Below are 24,952 nucleotides of genomic sequence, written 5' to 3' on the forward strand. Positions count from 1 at the left end.
AAATTGAAAAAAATAAAAAGGACACTGGGCCCAGAATTGGACAGCATTTGGGCAGAACTGGGTCGTGTGGGAGGCCTTAGGTAAATATTTAGGTGCTAGCTGCTAAATGGAAATCTCAGAAGTCAACAAAGCTATAGACATTGGTGGGCATGGGTCTAGCATTTAGGTTGCTAGAGCACATGTACCTCGAGAAGATTCCCATGATGGAATTTTTAGGTGATAGTTGCCTCTGGAAACTCAAAGGCCTAGCTAAAAAAAAATTGAATCCTTCATGTCCAAAGAGATCTGGGCGCACCACCTTCTGGCATACCTACTATTTTATGTTTAAAAACTACAGTCCTGGGCGTGTCTGGGTGCCTCAGTGGATTAAGCCTCAGACTCTTGATTTCGGCTCAGGTCATGATCTCACAGTTTGTGAGACTGAGCTCCACACTGGCCTCTGCTCTGCCAGCTGGGAGCCTGCTTGGGATTCTCTCTGCCCCTCCCCACTCGCCACCTTCTCAATACAAATAACAAAACATTTAAAAAAAAAAAAACAAAAAAACAAGAACTATAGTCCTGGAAGCTGCAGTTATCTAGCGAAATGGCAAATTTTTACTAAAAATAATCTAGAATTGCAATGGCCTTTATGGGAAACATGCACTCGAGAGCAAGGGATGCCAAGTTGAACAAACAGAATGGGGTGCCTACCTTAATTGGTATGCTTCCAAAAGTCTTCAAAATATCTTCATTAGAAGACCCATTACAAAGGCTAATGAAAAATTAAAGACTCAATAGGTACCTAAAACAAAAGATGATGGGAGAGACGTGACTCCTAGTTACTCTCCCTTACCTTTTTTACCTGAGTACTCATGTTTTACTAAATCTTGCCTGAACCGCCTTTTCACTCTGAAGAGACTATTAGATAATTACTTTTTAAAATAAAACTACTTGAGGTTGCAGACAAACCTCTTTAGATGTCCTTTGTTCCTGGGTCAAAGACTGAATTAAGTTACAGAATTTCCTAAGCCTAGGGAGGAATCCCAAAAATTTTTTGAAGAAGTTAGAGTCATTATTGCGGCCTATGTCCCCAGGGTGTCGGATGTTTATCGGCTTGTACATGTGTAGCGAGGCCCCGATAATGCCCCAATGCGGATTCAGGAAGCAAGCCGGCAAAACCCCAGAGGACGGTGTCTGGGATCGTCAATCTTCACTATCTCAGGGACCAGAAAAATCTCATAAAATAGCAAAGGATGTTTACAAGCCATTCCTAGAGCCTTCATTGCCTGCACAGATTGGTCTAATATATCGACTTACAAACAAAAAGAGAGAAACCTGTGGCATACTTTAAAGCCCATTTAGAAGTCCTTTTTCTATGCCATCAGGCTTCCATATGATAAAGAAATTCACCCAGCCTGCTCCAAAATGGCAGGAAATAGGACAGGAGCCACCCACCTGACTGAGCTTGTGTCTAAGCTACGCATTTTGAAAGGACCCTAGAGCAAGATTACAAGCAACAAAGCCCCTAGGCCATTAGATTTACAGCCACACGAACTCCAAGGTCAGGTAACCAAGACAATACCTGGGTCTCTCACAATGCACCCAGTTAGGAGTCCATCAAAACACTGGTCCAAAGATTGATGCCTCCACTGTGGTCAACCGGAACACTGAAAAAGAGACTGTCCTGAAAAGTCATATGCAAATTCTTTTCTACTGCCCTTATACTTACTTCTAAAGGAGGGTTCCCATATAAAACCTTCCATAGCTGATGGGACTTTGAGGAATTTGCCAGCAAACTATTATTAATAATTCCCTTAAACAGCCATGGGGAAACTAAAATTAAAACTAATGGGAAAACTTGCCAAATGTCAGTTGATACTGGAGCTACGCTGTCTACTTTAACCCCCACACTCATAGGACAACAAATCCCTCAGAGGACAACAAAAAGGGAGTGTCATAGTGGAGGTATCTCATAAAGGTCTGAGAGAATTTTTATCTCAACCGGTTCAGATGACTCTGAGACCTTTGACTGAAAAATATTCATTTTTTATCTATGTAATACAATTCCAACCAGTCTGTTAGGTAGAGATCTTCTTTCCAAATTAAAATAGCTAATACGGTTTATGTCCAATGAAGACCTCACCTTAGAATTTCCTGACCACCCTGATCTTTCATGTTTTCCACATTCTGCCCTTGACATACAAGAGGAAGAATTTGAACAAAAATCTTTTAATGTATTTGAGGTGCTCAGAAATCTGTCGGCTATTTCTAATTTGGACAATGGAGGAAAAAAAGTGCAGCATCTATAAAAATTCAGATGGATATAACTAAACTTCTCCCTAAAGTACCTCGATACCCATTCAAGCCTGAGGCCATGTGGGGCATCTGGGTGGCTCAGTGGGTTGAGTGTCCGACTTCAGCTCAGGTCATGGTCTTATGGTTTGTTGAGTTTGAGCCCTCAGAGCCTGGAGCCTGCTTTGGATTCTGTGTCTCCCTCTCTCTGCCCCTCCCTGACTCGTGCTCGGTCTCTCTCTCTCTCAAAAATAAATAAACATTAAAAAAAAATTTAAAGTCATGCAAGACCCCACACTCACAGAAGACAACTTAACCCTGGGGCTAATCGTTCCCTGTACTAGGCCCTGTAACAGGCAGATCTTGCCACCCCGGAAACCTAATGAGTGGGGACAATAATTTGTCCAGGATTTGAGAGCTATTCATAAAATAGGTATTCTCCCAATTGTTCCAAACCCCAACACCCTGCTGTCATGTTCCACCAGAGTTAAAACGATCCACTATTGCAGACCTTTGTAACGTCTTTTTCTGCATCCCTGTAGATGCCAAGAGCTATCTGTTTGCCTCTACTTGGAACAATAGACAATATGCCTGGACAGTCGTGCCTCAAATGTTTCATGACGCCCCTTCTTACTTTCTCAAGTATTTAGCCAAGATTTAAGCCCACTCTGGTTCCCTGGGAAACTGGCCCTTTTACAACATGGAGATGACCCTTTGCTATGCTCAGTTACCAAAGAGGCATCCTTAAAAGAGTGCATTTACTTGCTGCAATAGTTAGCTGAAAGGGACACAACACCTCTAAGGAAAAATTACAATTTGCTCCAGACACTGTTCATTACCTAGGTCATGACCAAACTGCTGAAGGAATTCGGGTGTTTCCAAAAAGAATTAAGCTAATCTGGGAATTTCTCAGACCCACAACCAAGCAAGAGCTTCCTGAGTTTCTGGGTCTGGCCGGTTATTGCAGACTACGGGTTCCTAATGTTTCTCTAGTAGCTTCTCCGCTCTATGAATTTACTAAAATTTCTGCTCCTGAATCCCTTCCTTGAGAAGACAAACATGAACAGGGTTTTATGACACTAAAACAAGCACTGTAACAACCACTTGCCTAAGGGCTCGCTATTCAAAAGCTTTCACTTTATTTGTGCAGGAAATGGATAATCGAGCCCTGGGAATGCTCACACAAGAAACTGGTAATAAACATAGGCCTGCTGCCTATGCCGGCACACAACCCGATTAAGCTGTTCGTGCCTATCCCAGCTGTCTTAAGTCCAGAGCCACAGCTGCAAAGTTAGTGGAGGACTTAGCAGATTTGACCCCAGGAAATGATGTTGATCTGCAAACTCCACATGCTGTCCAAAGTTTCAACTCTGAATTGATTCAATATTTCTCTGTAAGTAGACTAACTTCCTATGAGATCCTTCTGCTTTCATACCTACTCTACACCTTATACAGGTGCAACATCTTTAACCCTGCTAGGTTACTACCTATTCTCGATGAAGCAAGCCCCATGACTGCGAGGTAATAATGTCCCATTTTGTGACTGCTTATTTATGAGATATCCCTCTAACTAATTCTGGTCTAATCTTGTTTGTTGATACTGTAGGAATGAAAAAGGGAATTTTCAAGCTGGTTATGCTGTTACAATCCAACATGACCTACTTAAAAGGAGAAACCTGCAAGCTAAAACCATTCAAGAAGCAGGGCTCCATGTCCTTACCCAAGCATGCTGGTTATTGGAAAGCCAGACTATTAATATTTACCCTGATCGCCTATCTGCCTTTGGGGTTGTTCATCAGTTGGGGATGTTATAGCAACAAAGAGGTTTTCTTACATCTCCCCTAGGACCCCAAAGATGAGCAAAAGTAAATAATCTTCTTACTGCTCTTTTACTTTCTGAAATTGCTGTCATCAAAATTGAGGCTTATGCTAAAAGGACTGAACCTTAGTATCAGGGAAATTCCCTAGCTGATTTTCATGCAGAGACAGCGCCAACAGAATCACTAAAGATTGTGGCACGTGTAGATCGAGGCCATTCTGCCTCTGCAAACAATGACCTTCCATTGCAGAGTTTTGCCATCCTGATGTCCTTATAACATGCCAACAGTCTGCTCCTAGAATAGGGAAATTAAAATGGGTCATACAATAACTGTTAAATAAATGACCAGTTGGGACTATGGGAAACCCAAGATGGTTTCTTGGTATTTCATGCCTCCCTGGCAAATCCCATTTTTCAGTTTGTGCCTTTCTTCGCCCACCATAGTGCATATAAGATGACTGAGATTATGAATCAACACTAGTAGGAAGGTGTCTATAAAATTATGAAAACAGTCTGCCAGAATTATCTAACCTGAAAGGTCCATGATCCTGGAAAAACTATTTTTGCCCATAGAGGCTTCTGACTTCCTCCTTTCATGCCCTTTGAACAGCTTCAACCGGACTTCATTCAATTGACACTTAGTATGGCTTATCAATATGTTGTTATTGTAGGTGTGTTTTCCGGATGGGACTAAGTCTCCCACTGCTGCAAAGCTGATGCCTTCACAATGGCAAGGAAACTATTAGAAAATGTGTTTTCCACTTAGGGTATACTTTCCACAATCTCCAGTAATCGAGGCACCCACTTCATTGGGAAAATCATACCAGCCTTAAGGAAAACCTTGTAAACTTCTTGGAATTATCACTGTCCCTCTAATAATCATCTGGCAAGGTCAAGAGAACTAATAGGGTTCTCAAAGTTTCTAAACTTTCCAAAACCACTAGACTCCGCTGACTTATGGTATTGCCTTTGGTCTTGCTGACGATTCAAAGAACATCCTCTGGATATAGAAGCTTACTCCATACAGGATAGTCATTACCAACATCTAATGGTATATGACTTCTTCTGGTCCCCCATTCTCTCATGCCAGTATGACCGCTACTTTTAGTCTTTAATGTGCTACGTTCAAGCTTATCATCAACACATTTAAAGATGCTTTCCCAGACCCCAATCCAAAGGATCCTGTTGATCACATTCTAGAGCCTGATGACTGGGTATTCTGGAAATGTTAGCAGAGGAAGACAGTCTTTGAGCTTTATTGAAAGTGACCTTATCAAGTGTTCCTGACTACTAACACTGCTGAAAAACTAGAAGGCAATTGAGCCTTGGATTCACATCTTACAGCCTAAGAAGCTTCCACCTGATATGTAGCCCTATACAGATGTTATGAATCAAACTGACAAGGGAGAGAAGTAAGTGACATTGATGTAAACTACTTCCACTCAAGACACCAATCAAGACTTCATACTTTAACTAAACAAGAAACCTTTCTCTTTTTTCTTTTCTTTACTCTGGCACTGGCCTGGAACGATAATGCCCTCATCTGCATCTCCGAGGCCACTCCTAAAAGTGTCATCTTTCAGACTGCTAGATCTGTCATGGTGTAGGAGATCCCCCGATCCTCCCTATGACCACTTTCTCTGTTCCCAATGTCACTATAAACTAAAATTGACCCACCTTAGAAAAATGTACCAAATTAGAAACATCTGCATATGTGAATCTTAGTACATTTGTACCCCCACATTCACATGATTATCCAGATCAGATTTGCCCCCAATGATTAGGAGATCTCACTAGCCCATCTTTGTGAGGCACATAGAATGACCTTTTATTTCGGGATAGGAGACTATCTTCTATCTCTTCTATCATATTCACTAAAAACCTAACTGACCCCTGGTTTAGGAATAAGTACAAATGCGAATATGATCAGAAGCCTCTCCTTAATTCTTGGAGACACGTCAGATTCCATTGCCAAGACCCTAACGACCCAGCAAAGATCCTCACACTCTCTAGCCAAAGTTATACTTTTTTAAAAAAAAAATGCTTCTTTATTTTTGAGAGAGACAGAAAGAGAGCAAGCAGGAAGGGGCAGAGAGGGAGAAACTGAATCTGAAGCACTCTCCAGGATCCAAGCTGATAGCACAGAGTCTGACACAGGGCTCGAACTCATGAACTGTGATATCATGACCCGAGCCAAAATTAGAGGCTTAACTAACTGAGCCACCCAGGCACCCCCCTTTTTTTAATGTATATTTATTTTTGAGAAAGAGTGTGGGGGGGGAGGTGCAGAAAAAGAGGGGGACAGAGAATCTGAAGCAGGCTCTACACCGACAGCAGAGAGCCTGATGCGGGGCTCGAACTCAACAACCGTGAGATCATGACCTGAGCCGAAGTCAGATGCTTAACCGACTGAGCCACCCTGGCATCCCTGGCCCAAGTTATTCTTTATAACATAATTATCTTTCAGATGAACAAAAAGGTGTCTGTGCTGTGGCCAATAGCACTCAGTCCCTAGATGAATACTCCTGGGCAAGCTGAAACTCCGTTGCATAAGGTCAGTGGGGAAGCTACCAGACTTGACAGGGGGGCTCCTTCTACAGGGCTCTCTCTTTGGTTTGGGTCTTGGGGACCAAGACTCCAAAGTGCACTCCAAACATTTTTGGGAATTATCTTGCTTACACTTATCATAAGAATCCCTCGGCACACTGTAGTCTCTGGAAAGGTTTAGATGCATGTTTGCAGCCACTGACTACCAAGCAAATGTCTCCCTGAAACTGGAATGTCAAAAAAGGAATGATCGACTAAAATATTGTGAGCCTCAAGTCGTGGCCTGTGAATACCACAGAGATTCAGCCAAAAAACAGGATCAAGGAAAGCTTTGAGAACCATAAAGTGGTAGCTGAGAGTGGTGCTTGTGCCTTAAATCTTTATCACGTCTCTCAGGCTGAGTTCAATCCAAAGGGGGAAATGTTAAAAACAAACAATAGGCTCAAAATGGAGTCACTTATGTTAAGTCCCACCAAAACTTAATGCCTAACCTAACTGCTGTTTCATCCTTTTCTAGGAGTGGAACTTTAAATCAGTGAATCTGGAATTTCCTGTAGGAAATGACTAGTAAGGTCATCTGTATGATAAGACCTCCTAAGGGAAAACAACCTCTCCTAAAACAATACTTCCTTTTCTTTTGCTAATAACTTGTCTCACCCCATTTCTGCCTATAAAAGGCTGCCTGAAGTTTTGTTCTGTAACAGCTGGTTAAGAGCAAGAATTCAGGAATCCTATTTCCTTGGTTCAACTCCTGCCTCCACCACTTACTACTGGCTCTGTTAGATTAGACAGTTAGGCTTTAACAGGAAAGCTGCAGGTCAGCAATGAGGAAATTATGGCCGTCTCTCCAGAAGGTCCGAGGCCTGTCCTCACAGCACTCCGCAAGAAGCCAGATGGAACAAGACAGGCCGAAGATGGCGGATGCCATTACAGAAAACTCCCAACCCAATTAGAAAGAAAATTAGGAGGAAGCAAAATCCTGCTTCCCAGCCCCAAGTAATAAATATTCTGCCCCCTAGTTAACAACTACTGATAAAAGATAGAAAACCAAACCCTGAGGGTGCAGTGCTCTCTCCTTGAGCTGGCCTGCTCTCATATCTTGAGTGTGCTTTTTGCTTTAATAAACATTCCCATTTGTGTTATTCAACCTCTATGCTACATGTCTGTCCTTGAATTCACTCTTGTGACAAGACCAAGAAGCTTTAGCAACTCCTCTGGGTCCGGCTGGGTCAAGTCCCCAAGCTCCGGGATCTCCCCAGTTCACCTGGCAACAGCTCTGTGACCATGAACAAGTTACCTAGTCTTGCCATACTCAGTTTCCTCATCTGAGACATGGAAATAATAATAGTCCCTACCTTGTAGGGTTATGAAAATTAAATTAGTAAATTTCTGTACAAGGTCCCAGAAGGATGCTAGCAGAGCATAAGTGCTCACAAATGTTAGATGCTATTGGTACAGCCCCGTACACACTGATCTAAGCTTCTCACAGCCTACACTTAATGCCGTTATCACATAAGGCTTTGCAGTATGTAACTTTGAGCTCTATTATATTTTGTTAGTGAAATGATCCCTTCCCAAACAGAAATCATGTCTTTATGCTTGTATCACCCACAGCCTTCTGCTTATGGCATAATGTTATAAGACAAGAGTCATAGATGACTGCACAGAAGAGAACAGAATTCAGTGAATGAAATGGAGTTGAAGCTTCATACTTGCTGTCCTCATGTCACCTAACTTGAATAGAGCACAAGTGCCAAGAGTCGTTTTTGAACTTGAAGGGACCTTAGAAATCATCTGCTTGGCTTCCTCATTTGACAGAGATCAAGTGACTCACCCAAGGTCACACAGCCAGTTAAGAGTGAGAGCTGGGAACAGAATCCTTTGGGGACAGAGTCTGACAGGCTTCCCACTGTGCCCTGGAAAGGAAACCTGGGTCTATTATTTCCAGTACATAACCAAGGGCTGACCAAATGTGTGACTTAGGGGAAGTTTATGGGTGATGGTAAGACAGAAACTTAGCAGGTGTGAACTCCCCATGGAGAAGCTCATAGAAATAAAAAATCACTGTTGTAATTTTGACCAAGTCATCTCTCAGACATGGCAACCTTAACGATTTTGAGGGCCAGGGGTTTTTATGTTAACAATTCACATTACTGCCTTTCTGGCAAGTCTAACTATACCAAGAAGAGCGAGTCCATGAGCACATCTCCGAGGAAGATGAAGAAGAGATCCCTCAGCTCTGCTCAGCTAAATGCTCAAGGCCACATCTTCAGGAGAGAATAGACCCCGGAAGAGGAGAAGACAATGGAGACAGCCTCCACCAGCCTTGTGAAGAAAACATGCTGTGGTTACTAATCCACTGGCATACAGCCACAGTGAGAGTATTATGGTCAAGTTATAATAGTGAATGCAGCGCCTGTGGGCCGGGCTCCATTCACACCCTCCACGAGGAATGCACAGCAGAGAGAGATCCACCCAGTCTCCCATCTTGCTAACATTTTCAAGGTGCCCGCTTACACTAATGTCACTTGGATAATAAATCTGAACAAGCCTGAATAAGCAGACTGCCTTCTTGATACTAGAAGGGCCCTGGGAATTAGATTCAAGCCTCATTTACTTTTACTAAAAGCCGCACAAACTTGAGACACCCCTTCACCTCCGTGGGTCTAACCCATCCATTTATAAAATGTAGGGTCCCAGCCCAAAGCTGATGGCCCAGGCTTATCTCTTGCAAGGTCTTACACATTTCTTTCCCCAACTCTCCATCTTATCCTTAAGGCCAGTCTCCTGCAATCAAATAATCAATCACTCAATGAATTGATCTGTCTCTCTAGCCCCTGCTGACATCTACCTTCTCTCCTTCCCATCAGCCCTCATTTACTCACACTTGACCACAAGGTGTCCATAGGTGCTCTGTATTTATATATGGTATGTATGTCATTTATTCCACTAGTTGAAAAGCTGCTGTGGTCTGGGACTTCTGTTTTGTTTTTGCATATGCCCTCCTGACATAGTGGGCTGTCTTTATATACAAATTAGGCTACGAGTAGTTGTGTCCCACGTGCACTTCGCTCAGCTGAACACCTATTAGTCTTAAGCTATGACAGATTCGCCCTGGTCACCCCTCCTGCTTGTGTACATATGGTTGTGGTCCCCTGCCTCTTCCCCCAGGATGGCCACCAGCTCATAGCGTATGTCGTACAATTTCATGAGCCACCTATGCAAATAAACGTTGGAAAGCATATCCTCCCATCGATTTTGGTTGGTACATAGGATCCCACACCTTGCTTTGTCCCAGCTACTGTGTCAAGTTCATAAAGCAAAGCAAGGTTCTAATGGGCCAGTATGAGCTTGTACCCTATGAGCTCCCCTCTGAGGCAAGTGAGGCCTTGATGGAACCTGGCTACTAAGAGGTGGGGTGCGGTTGGGATTAAGGCATTATGCAGTAGGATCTAAAAGGCAGAATCCAGGGCGAAGTCAAGGTCAAGCTCAAAAGACAATCTTGAACAAAGGGTGTCTGCACAGCAAAACACCAAGCAAGGAGAGGTGACTAGAATCCTGAGGCCCCACAGCAGAATGAATGGTTTGGGAATGTGAGATGATGAGAGGTGACAGCCAAGGTTCTGGGCGGATCCCCTAGGGCAGTGAATTCACCCCTGCCCACCTGCAGCCGGCCCCCATGGGAGGGGATATTGTTGGGAAGGGAAGCAGAGCCCAGAACCTGGAGCCAAAGCTCTAAAATCTCAGTGTAGCTGGTTTTTATAAGGTGCCAGTTATACACGAGCCAACATAAAAATTCCCATTTTACAGCTTATCCCTTAGTCCTCTTTTCTTGCTTCCTCTTCTGACATACCTTTCAAAATGGTTTTGTTTACATTTTGCATATTTAAACACTTGTCAGAAGATGATCAGGCTATGTTAACATTTTCATTTTTGCCCATTAAATGCCATCTTTCACACATATATACATCTTTTATTATGGTGGGTATATATATGTTTTTTAAAGCAGGGTTTTATTTGTAAAATACAGGCAATCACTTAATGTTATTCTCATTTTGCAACAGTCCCCAAAATTATCGAGAATAGTGCTGTGATATTCCTATGGTGCCTTTGGGTTGGGGTTGATACATTCATTCGACTTTATTGTCATCTTACTACATTTTAATGTTGTGCAATACATCTGGGATCACAGAACCCCACCTTCAGAGTGCTCAAGAAATTAAATGTTTTGGTTAACAAAACATTCTTTTTAAATCAGAGCAAAAAACATTCCCCTGCTTTATTTATAAATTAGCCTACAAGCCTAGTTTACTTTCACTTTTACACAAAACTGTAACGTACTCCACCCCATTTCCCTGCCTGGTAGATGAGGGGTAACTGGATATTCACGTATTCAAGACTCCGAGTCTGAATATCAGTAAGCACTCCACAGCACCACGGACATCTAAACTTGGTACAAGACTAAGATCCATGCCTACAACAATTTTTTAAAAAACACTTTTGAAAAAACTGGCTGTTTTCCTGTGATTTACTTCTTTGTGTACAGTCTTCTGGACAAAAATAGCTCATCTTTACTGATGCAAGCTTTGCTTGCATGACCTCATTGTATCCCGATGGCCCCACAGCACGGCTGCTTCTGATTGCCCTCCCCCACCCATGTCCGGAACGGAACAGAGCTGTGTTTTTCTGCAGCCCGAACATTGTCAGGACATCTCGCACACCCGGGGAAGTCTTGTATCCTGCCCCCCCACCCCCACCATCCCTGGGAGAATGTTGGAAAGCCTGTTACTGGTACCACTGAGTCTGGGAAGAGAGAGGTCTACCTTCAGCGATTTACTCTTCATTCAGCTGTTTTCTGGGGGTGGAAACCCACTTGAAGGCAAGTACCAGAGTCTGGTCGTTCCCACTGCACGTGGGACACAAACAGCACACCCAGGTAAGTCCATAAGCCAGAGGAGGGGCCAGAATTTTCATGAAACCTCATCCTTTGTTCTGCTCCGAAAATAAGGCAAAATGAGCTTTGAAGGAAATCGAGCTTGAATTAAAAAGAAACCCGCACAGCTATATGAAGGCCCTTACTGTATCTGAACTGTATACTTAAAAATGGTTAGGAGAGTCAATTTTGCACTACATTTATATGACCGACATGAAATAAACTGAAGAGGGGGGAAGACATCTTGCTCAGTACAACGTCACAATATTATTCACAGTATTTACCAAAATCTGTGCCGATTCTTTCTCAACAGTGGGATTCTTCTGTTTATAAACACTTCTTAACACCTTTCTCTTCTTTTAAAATGTCCTCCAGACCACACTCCTTCGTGACGCTGTAAAGGATTAGGTGGGCTTGGGGCCAGCTGTCTGCTTCATGGAGCCACCCTCCCTTGGCGTCTGTGGGTGGAGTGAGCCCAATGAGAACCCAGCTGCCCCCCCTTCTCTCTGGAAGGTATTTATTGTTTTCAGAGGAACCAGCCACCAAAGAGATCTCCTGCGCCCCACCCACTCCTCGAACTTAAAGTTCTTGACTGGAAAATGCTAACATCTGACCAGACACACAGAAACAACCCGAAAGACAATGCCTGGGCCCTGATTATGTAGGGAGGAGGTCAGGGTTTCTTTATGATCAGATCAGCCCAGCTTGTTTTCACAGCTGTGATGAGGCTAACAAGCCGGCCTTAATCTACAACATCTGCCTGTTCTTACCCAACAGTGATTTATAATTTAAGCCATCATCAGGGCCCCCAATCCTAAGTTTCTTATTTTCTTCCCGAGCTCAGCATTGTGCCAAGATTTGCCTGCTCTAAACTCTCAAAGTGTATTCTGAGGAGCCTGGGGAATAAAATGTTTCCAGAGAAAATGGAAGTGGATTATTTGATTGCCCAGTAGAGGTTGGTCCAGAATAGTCTTATATTAACATTTTTTATATTATCAGTAGAAGAAAAGCAATTTTTTTTTAATTTGCAAAGAAACATTAGGTCTAAGAATGTCTGGAGACCTCAGTTTGCGGAGAATGGGTGTGAGGTGCACGAAGGAAGACTGGGTACACCTGGGAAGTGACATTGTCTTTCTCAGAAAGGCAGTGAAGAGTAATAACCCTCACACTGTGCTGCTTCTAACCCTCTGTACTTGATTAATGAAGGCATTAGGTCAACAACTCATAATGCCCTTACATTTCACTCTATATGCCTTGGCATAGCTGACAAGGCCCTCCGTGGGCCAACTCCTGATTACCTTCCATTATCATCTCTCCTTGGTCACCTCCTTTCTCCTCCCCTGCCTTGAGCCACCCCATCTTCCCAACACCCTCAATGCTCCAGGTGCTCTACTCTCAGCTCTAGGCAGCTCCCTATGCTGTTCTCTCCTGGAATTTTCTTACGTTCTTTCCCGTCCCCTTCTGTACCTGGTCAACTCTCAGGCTTCAGGTGTTCACTTAAGTTTTCCCTTCTCTGACCCTGTGCTTATGCTAACAAGGCACTCACGTAGCGATGTATTAAAACTGCTCATTTAATAGTGTCTTTCCCTAGGATCAAAAGCTCTACAGGTGCAGGCATTGTGTCCATCTTGTTCACCATCATATCTCCAGCATCTACCTAGCACAGGACCATAAATATAATAATAATAATAAATTTATCATTTTATTAATCTATTAATTTATTATCTCAGCGTCTATTATTTATTATTATTATTGATGGAAAAGAACAAACAAAATTAAGGGAGGGTTGCCCTGAAAGATAGACAAACAGTGGGAAAGCAGGAGGGGTGGTGGGCCGAGGAATCACGAAACAGAACATTCCATGGCACCTGGGTGACTCAGCAGGTTAACTGTCAGACTTCAGCTCAGGTCATGGTCTCGTGGTTTGTTAGTTTGAGCCCTGTGACGGGCTCTGTGCTGACAAGCTCAGAGCCTGGAGCTTGCTTCAGTTTCTGTATCTCCTTCTCTGCCTCTCCCTCACTTGCTCTCTCTCTCTCTCTTAAAAATAAACTTTTTTAAAAAAGGAAATAGAACATTCAATAAATAATAGCAAATACAGTCAGAAAACTATCCTTGCTGTTTCTGATCTCAAAAGAGAGTGGAGATCTATGTGATCTGGGATGGACTATATCTGAATTTAAAATCAGAATCAATTTCAGCACCTAAACATACAGAATCTTCAGCACATTACTATTAGCCTCGGAAGGACCACCTACGCCATGCAAGTGCCCAGTGCTCTGAGAAAATTCAGCAGGACTCAGCACCACCAGTGAATTTATCCTTGAGTGGCACATGACTGCATACATGCCCACCCCTTTCTTGTGTGTTTTGGGAACCTGAATTCTAGACTGCTAAGAACAGAACTTGAAAGTGACCACTGAATAGTCTAAGAGAAGGAAAGAACGATCAGCACAAATGTGCAATGATTTTACCCAACTGATGATCCTCCAGTTTCTTTTACTGGTGAAGGGATTCGAAACAAAACGGCTGAAACCTGCCATCTAGTGGGCCTTCTAATGACGTGGGTTCCCCAACGTGAAGGAAGCAAGCATAATGGAAGACTCCAAAGAAGCCCTAGAGTGCATCACCTCGGGTCATCCCTGAGGTGGTCAACGTCCACTTTTCAGGATGAGGGGTCATTTAGAGTCTTCTTTCCAAGCAGCCCAATGTAATGTTTCCCCTTTCTTATGTCCACAAAGCTAACAGAAGTCAATGTGAAATTTCAATTAGTTTCAATTCAAAGCTCTCGTAGCAAATCAGTGCCCCCTCTGGGAAAGCATATAACTTTTATCCCTGTGTTGAGTCTTCTCTTTAGAAATCAGATTTGTGGGCCGCCTGGGTGGCCCAGTCGGTTGAGCGTCCGACTTCAGCTCAGGTCATGATCTCACAGCCCATGAGTTCTAGCGCCACATCAGGCTCTGTGCTAACAACTCAGAGCCTGGAGCCTGCTTCGTATTCTGTGTCTTCCTCTCTCTCTGTGCCTCCCCCCCCACCGCCCCCCGCCCACAGTCTGACTGTCTCTCTCTCAAAATAAACATTTAAAAAAAAAAATCAAATTGTAAGTCAAGTACCCAAAAAAGCTAAAGAAAAAAAAAAGTCAACAGTAAATCTCTCTTCCCTGAAGCCACTCCCTCCACGAGGATGCGCGTGCTCTTTGGTGTAAGCGTGCCCCATCAGACACATCTCAGGGCACTTGAGCAGAACCACAGCTCTGTGTTGGGGACCGGGAGGCCAGGGTTTAAGTCTCATGCCACCCCTCACATGTGTCACTCTGGACCAGCCATCCACCTTCTGAGAGGCTCAGTTTTTTCATTTGTTAAGAAGAGTCACTGAAGCATAATGACCACTAAGGTTACTAAGGTCCTTTTGTCTCTCAAGTTCCATGAACTTGTTCCTGGAGTTACGGTTCTCATGAGCCCAGAGCCCTGACTTCTGACCCACTCTGTGCTCAGTGCCCAGCACTACTGATGGAGGGCTGAGCATACTGGGTGCTGTACTGGGTGCTGATGACTAAACAGACACCATCTCTGCCCAGCCTTCAGCTGAGTGAGGGACACAAACATAACACGATGACTGAGGTGACTGCTCGGTCGGTGCTGAGGGCTTCGGTGAGCATGTGTAACTAGGCCGAGCGGAGGGCGGGGGCTGAGGGGACCTGACACGCCTGGGTCTGAAGACTGGACAACAGCTCTTAGAACATGTACGTGACAGGCAACAGGACCCAAACGGGCAAAGACCCGGGCAAGAAGAAGACTGGCACATCTGGGCATCAGAAAGAGTCCACAGAGCCAGGAGTGTGAACAAGAGAGTGAAGTGAAATGCAACAGGAAAGAAAGACAGAGGTCACCTTATGCATGGCCTTGTAGGCCACATCAGAAGTTTCAACTTAATCCTAAGAGCAATAGAATTGCTCTATTGAAGGGTGTAAAGCAGGAAGGTGACGGGACCAGATGTGCTTTTTGGAAAGATCTGTCTGCTGTGTGAAAGACTGAGGTCACGTTCAAGATCGGGTGCAGAAAAGCTAGTTACAGGATTATGATGTAGTCCACGCAAGAGACTAGTGTCATTGCTGCCATGGTGGAAAGAAAGAAGATTCAAGAAATAATGAAATAGCAGCAGCTTCAGGGCATCCAGTAGTAGTTGCTCGGATGTGGAAGGAAAAGTGAAGTGTCCAAGGTGATTCTAGGCCCTCGATCAAGAGCAAGTGAGTAGATTTAGTGCCATTCACTGAACTGAAGGATACAGGAAGATGATCAGGTATGAGCTCGGTTTTAGATGGCCACACTTACAGAAGGGCTCAGGCACTTGAGCAGGCCACTGGAGAGTCAGATCTGGAGCTCAGCAGAAGAAGAATTTAGGTGTGCCATATGACTGAAGGAGGGCATTTGGCAGCATGTAATGAGAAGAGAGGAAGACACAACCAATGTCTGGGGGAGTAGACAAGCAAAGCAGGTAAAGCAAACTTTGAAGAGGGGCCCATGAGGCAGGGAGAAAACTGGCAGAAAATGGCTCTGTGGAAGCCAAGGGTGTTCCCTTCTGCTGAATAGACCTGTGGGGCAGGTCACATGGGGGTTGACAAGAAAGCTCTGGATTTAGTGCCCTTGACATTGGTGATTAAACGTAGTGGAGTAGTGGGGCAGGAGGCAGGTGGAGTAGATGGCGAGTGAAGAGGAGAGGGCAGTGGAGACAGTGAAGAGAGACGGACTCCTCCAAGGAGCTTGGCTGGGAAGGTGAGAGAGGAAGGTGGCTGGAGGGCACCTGGGAGCCAACGCAGGATTTCTTATTATGGAGAAGGCTTATGGAGAGGATCCCGCTAAGAAGGGGAGGTTGACGATGCCAAACAGAAAGGCAATAACTGGTGTCTCAAGGCTCCTGAGAAAGCATGCAAGGGTGAGGTCTGGGGCACAGGCACAGGCGGAGTGTGGCCTTAGTCAGGAGGGGGAACCCTTCCTCCACTATCACTGTAAGAGCAGAGAGGGAAGAGATGTGGTAAGATGAAGTCAAGGCAATTCAAGGGCTTCAATTTCTCAATAAATTGAGAATTTCATTAGCTCAAAGTGAGAGGGATGGGAAAAAAATCAGAGGTTTAGGAAGAGAGAAAAAGCGAGCTCTCTGAGAAATCTCTCCGGCTTTGCCACGTACAAGCAATGTGTCCACGATCTAACAGAACCCGTCCGGCCAGGCGCATGGTTTCCTCCAACAGTGCTCAGTGCCCAAGGGTGGGCAAGAAGTGGGTGAACAGGTTCATTTGGGGTTGGAAATTTCCAAGAAGGAACGGAGGAAAAACAGAGGGTAATAAGATAACTTGGTTTGGATGGATTCAAGAGTTTGGTGGGAACAAGACTCTGGTGTCTAATGAGCACAGAAGGGGACAAAATGGATAAAGAGGGGGAGATGTTCGAGAGAGGGTGGCAGCTGACTAAATGGCTTCATGAGGTGAAGCAACAAAAGGTGGAGATCGTGGGGATGGATCCAAGGTGGCATGGCACCCTCAATAAAAATACATCCATATTTGTCATCACCCTCCACCCCATACATCCAGTGCACACGTTGGCACTAAGTGTATTTATCTTTGAATGTTGAATGAACAAATGCATGGCTAAGAACTGGCTTCTGAAATGCTGAGGCATAGGGGCACATGCACCCCAATGTTCATAGCAGCACTCTCCACAATAGCTAAAACATGGAAAGAGCCTAAGTGTCCATCAATGGACGAATGGATCAAGAAGATGTGGTTTATCTATGATGGAATACTACATGACAATGAGAAACAATGAAATCTGGCCATGTGTAGCAACATGGATGGACCTTGAGGGTGTTATGCTGAGCGAAATAAGTCAGGCAGAGAAGGACAAATATCATATGTTTGCAAGTATAGGAGGATTAGGAGGAACTTGACGGAGGAACAAGGGGGAGAAGAAGGGGAGAAATGGTGGGGGAAAGGGAGAGAGGCAAACCATGAGAGACTCTTGAATGCTGACAAAAACTGAGGACTGATGGATGTGGGGGGGAGGGGGGATGGGCATGGAGGAGGGCACTTGTGGGGATGAGCACTGAGTGTTATGTGGAAACTAATTTGACAATAAACTATTTGTTAAAAAAAAAAAAAAAAAGACCCTTAAAAAAAAAAAAAAGAACTGGCTTCTGATACAATCACTAAACTCCTAGGGAAACCAAAAACTTTCCTGAGTTTTGGTGTCTGTCAGGTGCTATTCAAGGGGCTAGGAATCTGCTGATGAATAAACAAACATGGTATTCACCAGCAAGGGGCTTAGATTTTCATGGGGGAAGAGGGACAGATACCCCAGATTACAAAGATGGATTATTTACATGAAAAAGGAAAGATGTATACAGTCTTTTGTGGATCTTCTGTATTAAAAGTCATGTTGGCTGTGCACAGTTCCCTGATTTATTTGAGTCATGGTCACAATTAACAGTCCCCAAAGATCACTTGATTATTGTGCTTGAGAAATATACATTGCCTAGTAATGATTAGTTGCAATTTATTGAACATTTACTACAGGCCAGGTAGCACTTACAATAGATAGTATAATCTCAATAACCCAGATGAGGAAAGTGGGTTCTAGGCAAATTACTGAGCAAAGATCACTTTGCTGGTTTGGGGTGCCTGGGTGGCTCAGTCAGTTAAGCTTTGGAATCTCGACCTCATAGTTCATGAGATCACTTCCTAGTTGGGCTCCGTGCTGACAGCACAGAGCCTGCTTGGGATTTATTCTCATTCTTTCATTCTCACTCTCTCCCTCTCTTTCTCAAAATAAATAAATAAACTTTTAAAAAAAGGATTACTTTTCTGGTTAGTAGTAAAGGCAGGGTTGCAATCTAGCTGTGGCTCAGCCTGACTTCTCTGTTCCGTAACCCATTCCCTCTTCTGGTCAGGAGATTACATTTGGACAAATGTGGTGGCACTGTGTTCTTCATTCCAGAAAGCTACCAAAATTCCTTAAAATGACCAGGCTTTGTTGGAAGCACATCTGGGGAGCTTCCAAACCCAAAGCTGTCAGAATACTGGAAAGAACTCATTCCACAGGAAAAGAAAACATAGGATGAATACCTCCCCTCTATCCAAAGGTACCACGTCCCGGGAAAGATGTCAAGAGTCAATTTGTTGAATCTCTAGTGTCCAATAAATGATTTTGTTATTGTTGTTTGATACAGAGTTATGACTAGATGTTTTTCACATTTTTCACATTTTTTTGTAAAGTCCTTGGGGGCCTACATCTGTCTTTACTTTCTTATAAAGCCCCAACTGTGCTTTAAATGAATACAAGTTAATGTTAGATGTTTCTATTCAATTCAGATACATGTTCACTTTACTTGGAGTCCTCAAGATATTTTCAAACATACTGTGGCTAAAACAACTTCGAAACTACTTCTAGAAAATACTAAATTTTCATGGGTCACATCATCTAGGTTTAAAATATTTGGTGTGAGTCCAAGATTAACTGTTCAGAATAATTTTAAATAGCTCAATTCTGGTTTTAAACGTGTATTACATTTTTATTTAATTTTCCTTTGGAAAATTAAGTCATTAAAAAGGTATATGGTATGGGGCGCCTGGGTGGCTTAGTCGGTTAAGCGTCCGACTTTCGCTTAGGTCATGATCTCACGGTTCGTGGGTTCGAGCCCCGCGTCGGGCTCTGTGCTGACTGCCAGCTCAGAGCCTGGAGCCTGTTTCAGTCTGTGACTCCCTCTCTCTCTGACCCTCCCCTGCTCATGCTGTCTCTCTCTCCTAGAAATAAATAAAACATAAAAAAAAAAAAATTAAAAAAAAAAAAAAGGTATATGGTAGTAAATCTGTCCAGATGTGTTCCAAGCAGGGGATGCACACACACAATTTAAATGTGGAGATGAAAACAGGAAAAACTGATTGTTTCACCCCTGGCTCTTCATCCAACCCAGCAGCCCTCAGGTCAAATTCTACACTATTACATCCCATGAACCCAGAAGAGTATCTTCAGAACAAAATGTGGAAAAGTCTTAAGTTAGACAGCTGGAGAAATATTACTTGCATATATTTTAATTTATTTATTCTGCAAGGTGTACGTGTATAAGACGGGGGAGAAGATTGGCTAGTCATTCAACAGGTAAATCTAAATGCCAAGGATTCAGTTAAGCCCCATGAAAAGTAGAGATTTTAAAAAAAGGAGTCCTTGATGGGTGTGGGGGGGGAGGGGGGAGATGGGCACGGAGGAGGGCACTTGTGGGGATGAACACTGGGTGTTATATGGAAACCCTGACAATAAACTATTTGTAAAAAAAAAAAAAAAAAAAAAAAAAAAGAGTCCTGGGGCGCCTGGGTGGTTCAGTCGGTTGTGCAGTGGACTCTGTCACAGGTCACGATCTCCCAGTTGGTAGGTTCGAGTCCCAGGTGGGGCTCTGTGTTGACTGCTCAGAGCCTGGAATCTGCTTGGGATTCTGTGTCTCCTTCCCCTGCTCTGTGCCTCTCCCCCTGCTCGAGCTTGCTCTCTCTCTCTCTCTCTCTCTCTCTCTCAAAAATACACATTAATTTTTTTTAATTAGAGAAAGTTAAAAAACAAAGGAGTCCTAAGTATGAACAGCCACAGGAAAGCATACCCCTGGAGGCAGGACACAGCTTTCCCAGAGAAAGTGACAGCAAGGCTGAAGTCAGCCAGGTGCAGAGTCCTGGCCCATGAAAGCAATGAGACTAATCTAGAGATTCTGAGTTCAAGGAGGGCTGCGGTCAGACTGAGAAGATGTGGGGTATGAGGAGGGAGGGGGGTGGGGGGAGGCCAGGATGCCCCCAGGTTAGTGTCTGAGCCTCTGAGTAGGGGAAGATATGCAGGGGTGGAGTTTGTGTGGAAAATGAGCCTGTAGTGAACATGTGGAGTTTTTGATGCCTGAGATGCCCATTTCTCTATCCAAGTCATCCCAAACAAGCCATAGCTTGCCTTTCCCTTTCCTTTTTTTTTTTTTTTTTAAATGTTTTTTATTTATTTCTGAGAGAAAGAGAGAGACAGCATGAGCAGGGGATGGTCAGAGAGAGAAGGAGACACAGAATCTGAAGTAGGCTCCAGGCTCTGAGCTGTCAGCACAGAGCCAGATGCGGGGCTTGAACCACGAACCGTGAGATCATGACCTGAGCTGAAGTCGGACGATTAACCAACTGAGCCACCCAAGCGCCCCCTGCTTTTCCCCTTCCTAAATCATACGAAGAAAAGGCGGAAAGAATCTTAGAAATCATGCAATCCCATCCCCTTTATTCTACGCATGAAGAAATGGAGGTGCAGGGGTTTTGGGGGACCCTACCCCAAATATGCGCTGGATCCTCAGCCCCTGAGGCCCCAGGCTCCTCCCAGAACCCACTGAAGGTGCTCCATGTTCTTGCTTTTTACCACTTTTCCTAAGAATCATCTTAACCACTTTTCCTGCACAAGAAACTCAGGCTCCTGAAGGTCCTCATTTAAACATGAGAAATCTTTGGGCCTCTCGCGGGCGGAAGCTCTGAATATAAAACTCCTATGCTCAGGAAAGGAAAAACAAACCAGAAGCAGTTGAAAAGTTCAAAACCAGTTTAAGTTGGCCTCGCCTCAAGTTGCTCACAGGCATCTCCAATTAGGGCATTGCAGTTTTCTTTCGGATTCCATAAAAATGACAGAAAGCAGTGATCAGTCTCGTTATTTTTATGATATGAATTCTTAAACATCTCTGTGCATCAATTTCAATTATGTCACATGGCTTCCTCTAAAGTTTCACTGTCTTAACTCATGTGGATAGGATGTGGAGTAATTTTAAGATTTTTTAATGTTTATTCTGAGAGAGAGAAAGAATGGAGAGAGAGAGGAGAATCCCAAGCAGGCTCCAAGCTGCCAGTGCAGAGTGTGACATGGGGCTCGATCTCATGAACCGTGAGATCATGACCTGGGCCGAAAAGAAGAGTCACGCGCTTAACTGACTGAGCCACCCAGGCACCTTGAATTTGCAATAATTTTTAAAAATCTAGACAAAAGAAACAACATCTACAGTGCTTGCTCCTTGAGCTTTCATTTTTTATAAGCTCTTAGGGTGAAAACGTAGATGTCAGAAACAAGACAGTATTGAACAAGGGAAGGACCTTTGACCCACCGCAAGTAAAAAAATAACAATAAATGCTCACCTGAGACGGGAGTCCTTAAAGGTGTCGAGATAGGCAGGGTAACTCCATCCAATTTTGTTCCCTTTACATCGAAGCTCAAGAGTTTGTCCTGCTGTCAGACTCAGCGTGGCAGCAGGTTTCTGGAAGCGACCTTTATCCAGCATTTGGATCATTATTGACTGCGTCTTTGGTGTGGCATCAGCTGCGTCCCTGTCCTTTATTTTAGGAATTTTGGGTTTCACCTTCTTGTTGGTAGGCTTGATTCTGTTCTCTCCCGGCTCCTTTGGACGCTTGTTCTTTGGAGGCTGTTGGCCAGTAACTAGTACAAACGTGAGGAGAGAACAATGCTCTGAAACCAGAAGATTCAATACAGAAAGCAAGTAATTTGGGGGCACCATTCTCCTACATCAAAATGATTTTCAGGAATAGTCATTTTCTCGGCTCACTCTTCAGTTGTAAGATAATGAGTAACTGAATGGGAATGTATGTTAGCTTCAGAGATTTTATTCAAGGGGCACCTGGGTGACTCAGTCTGTTAAGCGTCTGACTTCGGCTCTGGTCATGATCTTGTGGGTCCACAAGTTCAAGCCTCGCATCGAGCTCTGTGCTGACAGCTCAGAGCCTGGGGCCTGCTTCAGACTCTGTGTCTCCCTCTCTTTCTGTCCCTCCCTGTTCACGCTCTCTCTCTCTCTCTCAAAAATCAACATTAAAAAAAAATCAAATATTTTATTCAAATTCAGCAAAATATTGCCCATATGAACTAAAATTCACACTTACCAAACAAAATGACCATTACCTTTAGTTCATACTGTGTCACAGTCTCTAACAGGCCACAGAGAGGGGCACCTGGGTGGCTCAGTCGGTTAATTGACTTCAGCTCAGGTCGTGATCTCACAGTTCATGGGTTTGAGCCCCGTGTCGGGCTCTGTGCTGACAGCCAGCTCAGAGCCTGGAGCCTGCTTTGGATTCTGTGTCTCCCTCTCTCTCTGACCCTCCCCCTCTCACACTCTGTATCTCTCTCTCTCAAACAATAAAAAAAATTCTAATTAAGGGGCCACAGAGAATGGCAGCATCAGAGTCACTTCAAGGGCTGTTCCCTGCTCTTGGGGTCTCAGGGCGACCATTGTTCATTCTGAATTTACTGTTTATTTTTTTAAAGTTTATTTATTTTGAGAGAGAGAGTGAGAGCAAGGGAGGGGCAGAGAAAGAGGTGAGGGAGAGAGAGAGAGAGGAGAGAGGAAGAGAGGGAAAAAGAACCCCAAGCAGGCTCTACACTTTCAGCATAGAACATGATACAGGGCTTGAACTCAGGAACTGTGAGATCATGACCTGAGCCGTAATCAAGAGTTGGACGCTTAACTGACTGAGCCACCCAGGCACCCCTGAATTTACTGTTCAAATGCAGGAATATGTATGTAGTCTTCAGGGAGTGGAGACACACTGAGTGGAAGCACACTCTGCAGATTTCAAACCACTACGAACTTTCTCTCAGATGAGCGTGCACAGTGCAGTCTGTGTAGACGACGTCCATACAGGGTGCAAAGTTGAGGGAGAAATAAGCACCACTCGTTTTAAGCTTCCGTATAAGCTCTTAAAAGCTCAACAGTAACTGTAGCAATGGTTTAGAACTTAGGCAACAAAATATTTGGGGGGAGGGTTATTTTGTCACCAACATTGTTGATAATTGCACGTAAAAGGTGACCTGTGAGTCCATTTTAGTCCTGTTTTTCCTTTCTCTACAGAGAACTCACCCCTGACTGCCTGCCCCCAGGGAAGACGGTTCCCACTTGCCTGTTGTTGACATGCCTCCGGGCCCCAGAAAGCTCACCTGTGCCACACGCCTGCCCAGCTATGCGCCTGTCCACCCGGCAAGGACGAGGGGACAGTGCGGTGTCAGTGTGTCTATCCGCAGGAGCTCAAAGGTGGCCTCAATATATGCCCACAAAATTATAAAACGTCCTGGGTCCTGAGAGGTCATTTAGGTAAAATTCTCAGGTCATACATTTAAAAATTTAAGAAGGCCCTTAAAAGTTAAGGAACTCATATACAGCTGTTTAGTGACAGAATGTGAGTAGAATTCAGGTCTTCTGACTCATTCCAAGGGCCTATTTCACTATATGGACATAAATATCCTGTATGTATTTTGAATAAATAACTCCACAAATCTTGGCCGGGTGAGGGAACTGCAGAGCATTTGTATAAAATGAGCAAAGTGATTGATCGGGAGAAAACCTTTCTTTTTTTGATAGATGCATTTATTTATCTAATATTATCCTGGTGTACTTAAAACTTGGGGTGGTCAAAAGTACAAAGACATTGAATGTGGGATCAAGAGATGGCAAGGGTGTCGTAAGCTCTTGTCGCAGAGGCCAGGCAGGTGACAAAACAGGGTGAGTCCTGGTGAGGCCGTGCACCTCAGGGCGCCTGCCTCTACTTCAGCAGACCCCTGTCCCTCAGGGAGCACATGCCCACAGTTGCTGGGTCTGATGCCTCCAAAGGATGGTAAAAATGCAGATGTTCTGATTTATAAATATCAGAGGTTCCATTTTTAGAAACTTCAGGTTTGAATCTCTGAGGTCAGAAGCCAGGCAGTAATTTACCCTGGAGGGGTGGGGTTGACCAGGAGGGGACATGAAGGGGGATTTCCAGGAACATTCTCTCTTGATCTGGGCTGGTTACACGCTTGTGTGCAGCGTGTGAGCATTCATGGAGCCACACTCTTACGTACTAAACATTCAACTGATTTGGACCGACTGTGTAATGGTAAACTTGGCCTCCTTTGCATGTTGCCCTTTGCCCTTTGAAACAGGAGCCATTCAGACTCCACTTTTAGTTCAGCTGAGCCCAGACTCTGGAACCAATCCAGCTCTGAACCCAGTACCAGTCAACATCAAGTGCTGCCTTCTTCGGGCTTGTATGCGTTACCTGCTGTGGACCTGCTCTTTTCCATGGTGTCAGGTCCAGCTGAGACCCTTCTTTCTTTCCCGAGGCCTGAGTCTTGTCATCTCCCATCCTTCCTCTACCCTGGCTGCTATACGTCAGGGGCCCTGCTGAGCTCTCTCGGACCTTCCAGGGAGCAGAGTCATGGTCTTGAGCACCTGTCTCCAAGATGAGGCCCCATCACCTGCTGTTGAGTCTGCTGTTTGCCAAAACTTCCCCTGGTCCTGCGTGTTTGGTTTATTTGCCCCTAAAGTTCTAATGGCAGAGGGGGATGGCCAGTGGCATACAT

General features: G+C 44.3%; 1 protein-coding gene across 1 annotated transcript in view; it reads right to left on the minus strand.

Moving 5' to 3' along the window:
* Positions 1 to 24,952, minus strand: part of PDGFRL (platelet derived growth factor receptor like) — a 67,062-nt gene that overhangs the window by 26,701 nt on the left and 15,409 nt on the right. The window contains exon 2 of the mRNA XM_039256280.1: positions 21,745 to 22,042. Within this exon, the coding sequence (XP_039112211.1) occupies positions 21,745 to 22,042 (298 nt within the window). The remainder of the gene's footprint in view (positions 1 to 21,744; positions 22,043 to 24,952) is intronic.

Source organism: Hyaena hyaena, unplaced genomic scaffold (assembly GCF_003009895.1).
Source record: "Hyaena hyaena isolate Hyena2069 unplaced genomic scaffold, ASM300989v1 scaffold_562, whole genome shotgun sequence".
Lineage (NCBI taxonomy): Eukaryota > Metazoa > Chordata > Mammalia > Carnivora > Hyaenidae > Hyaena > Hyaena hyaena.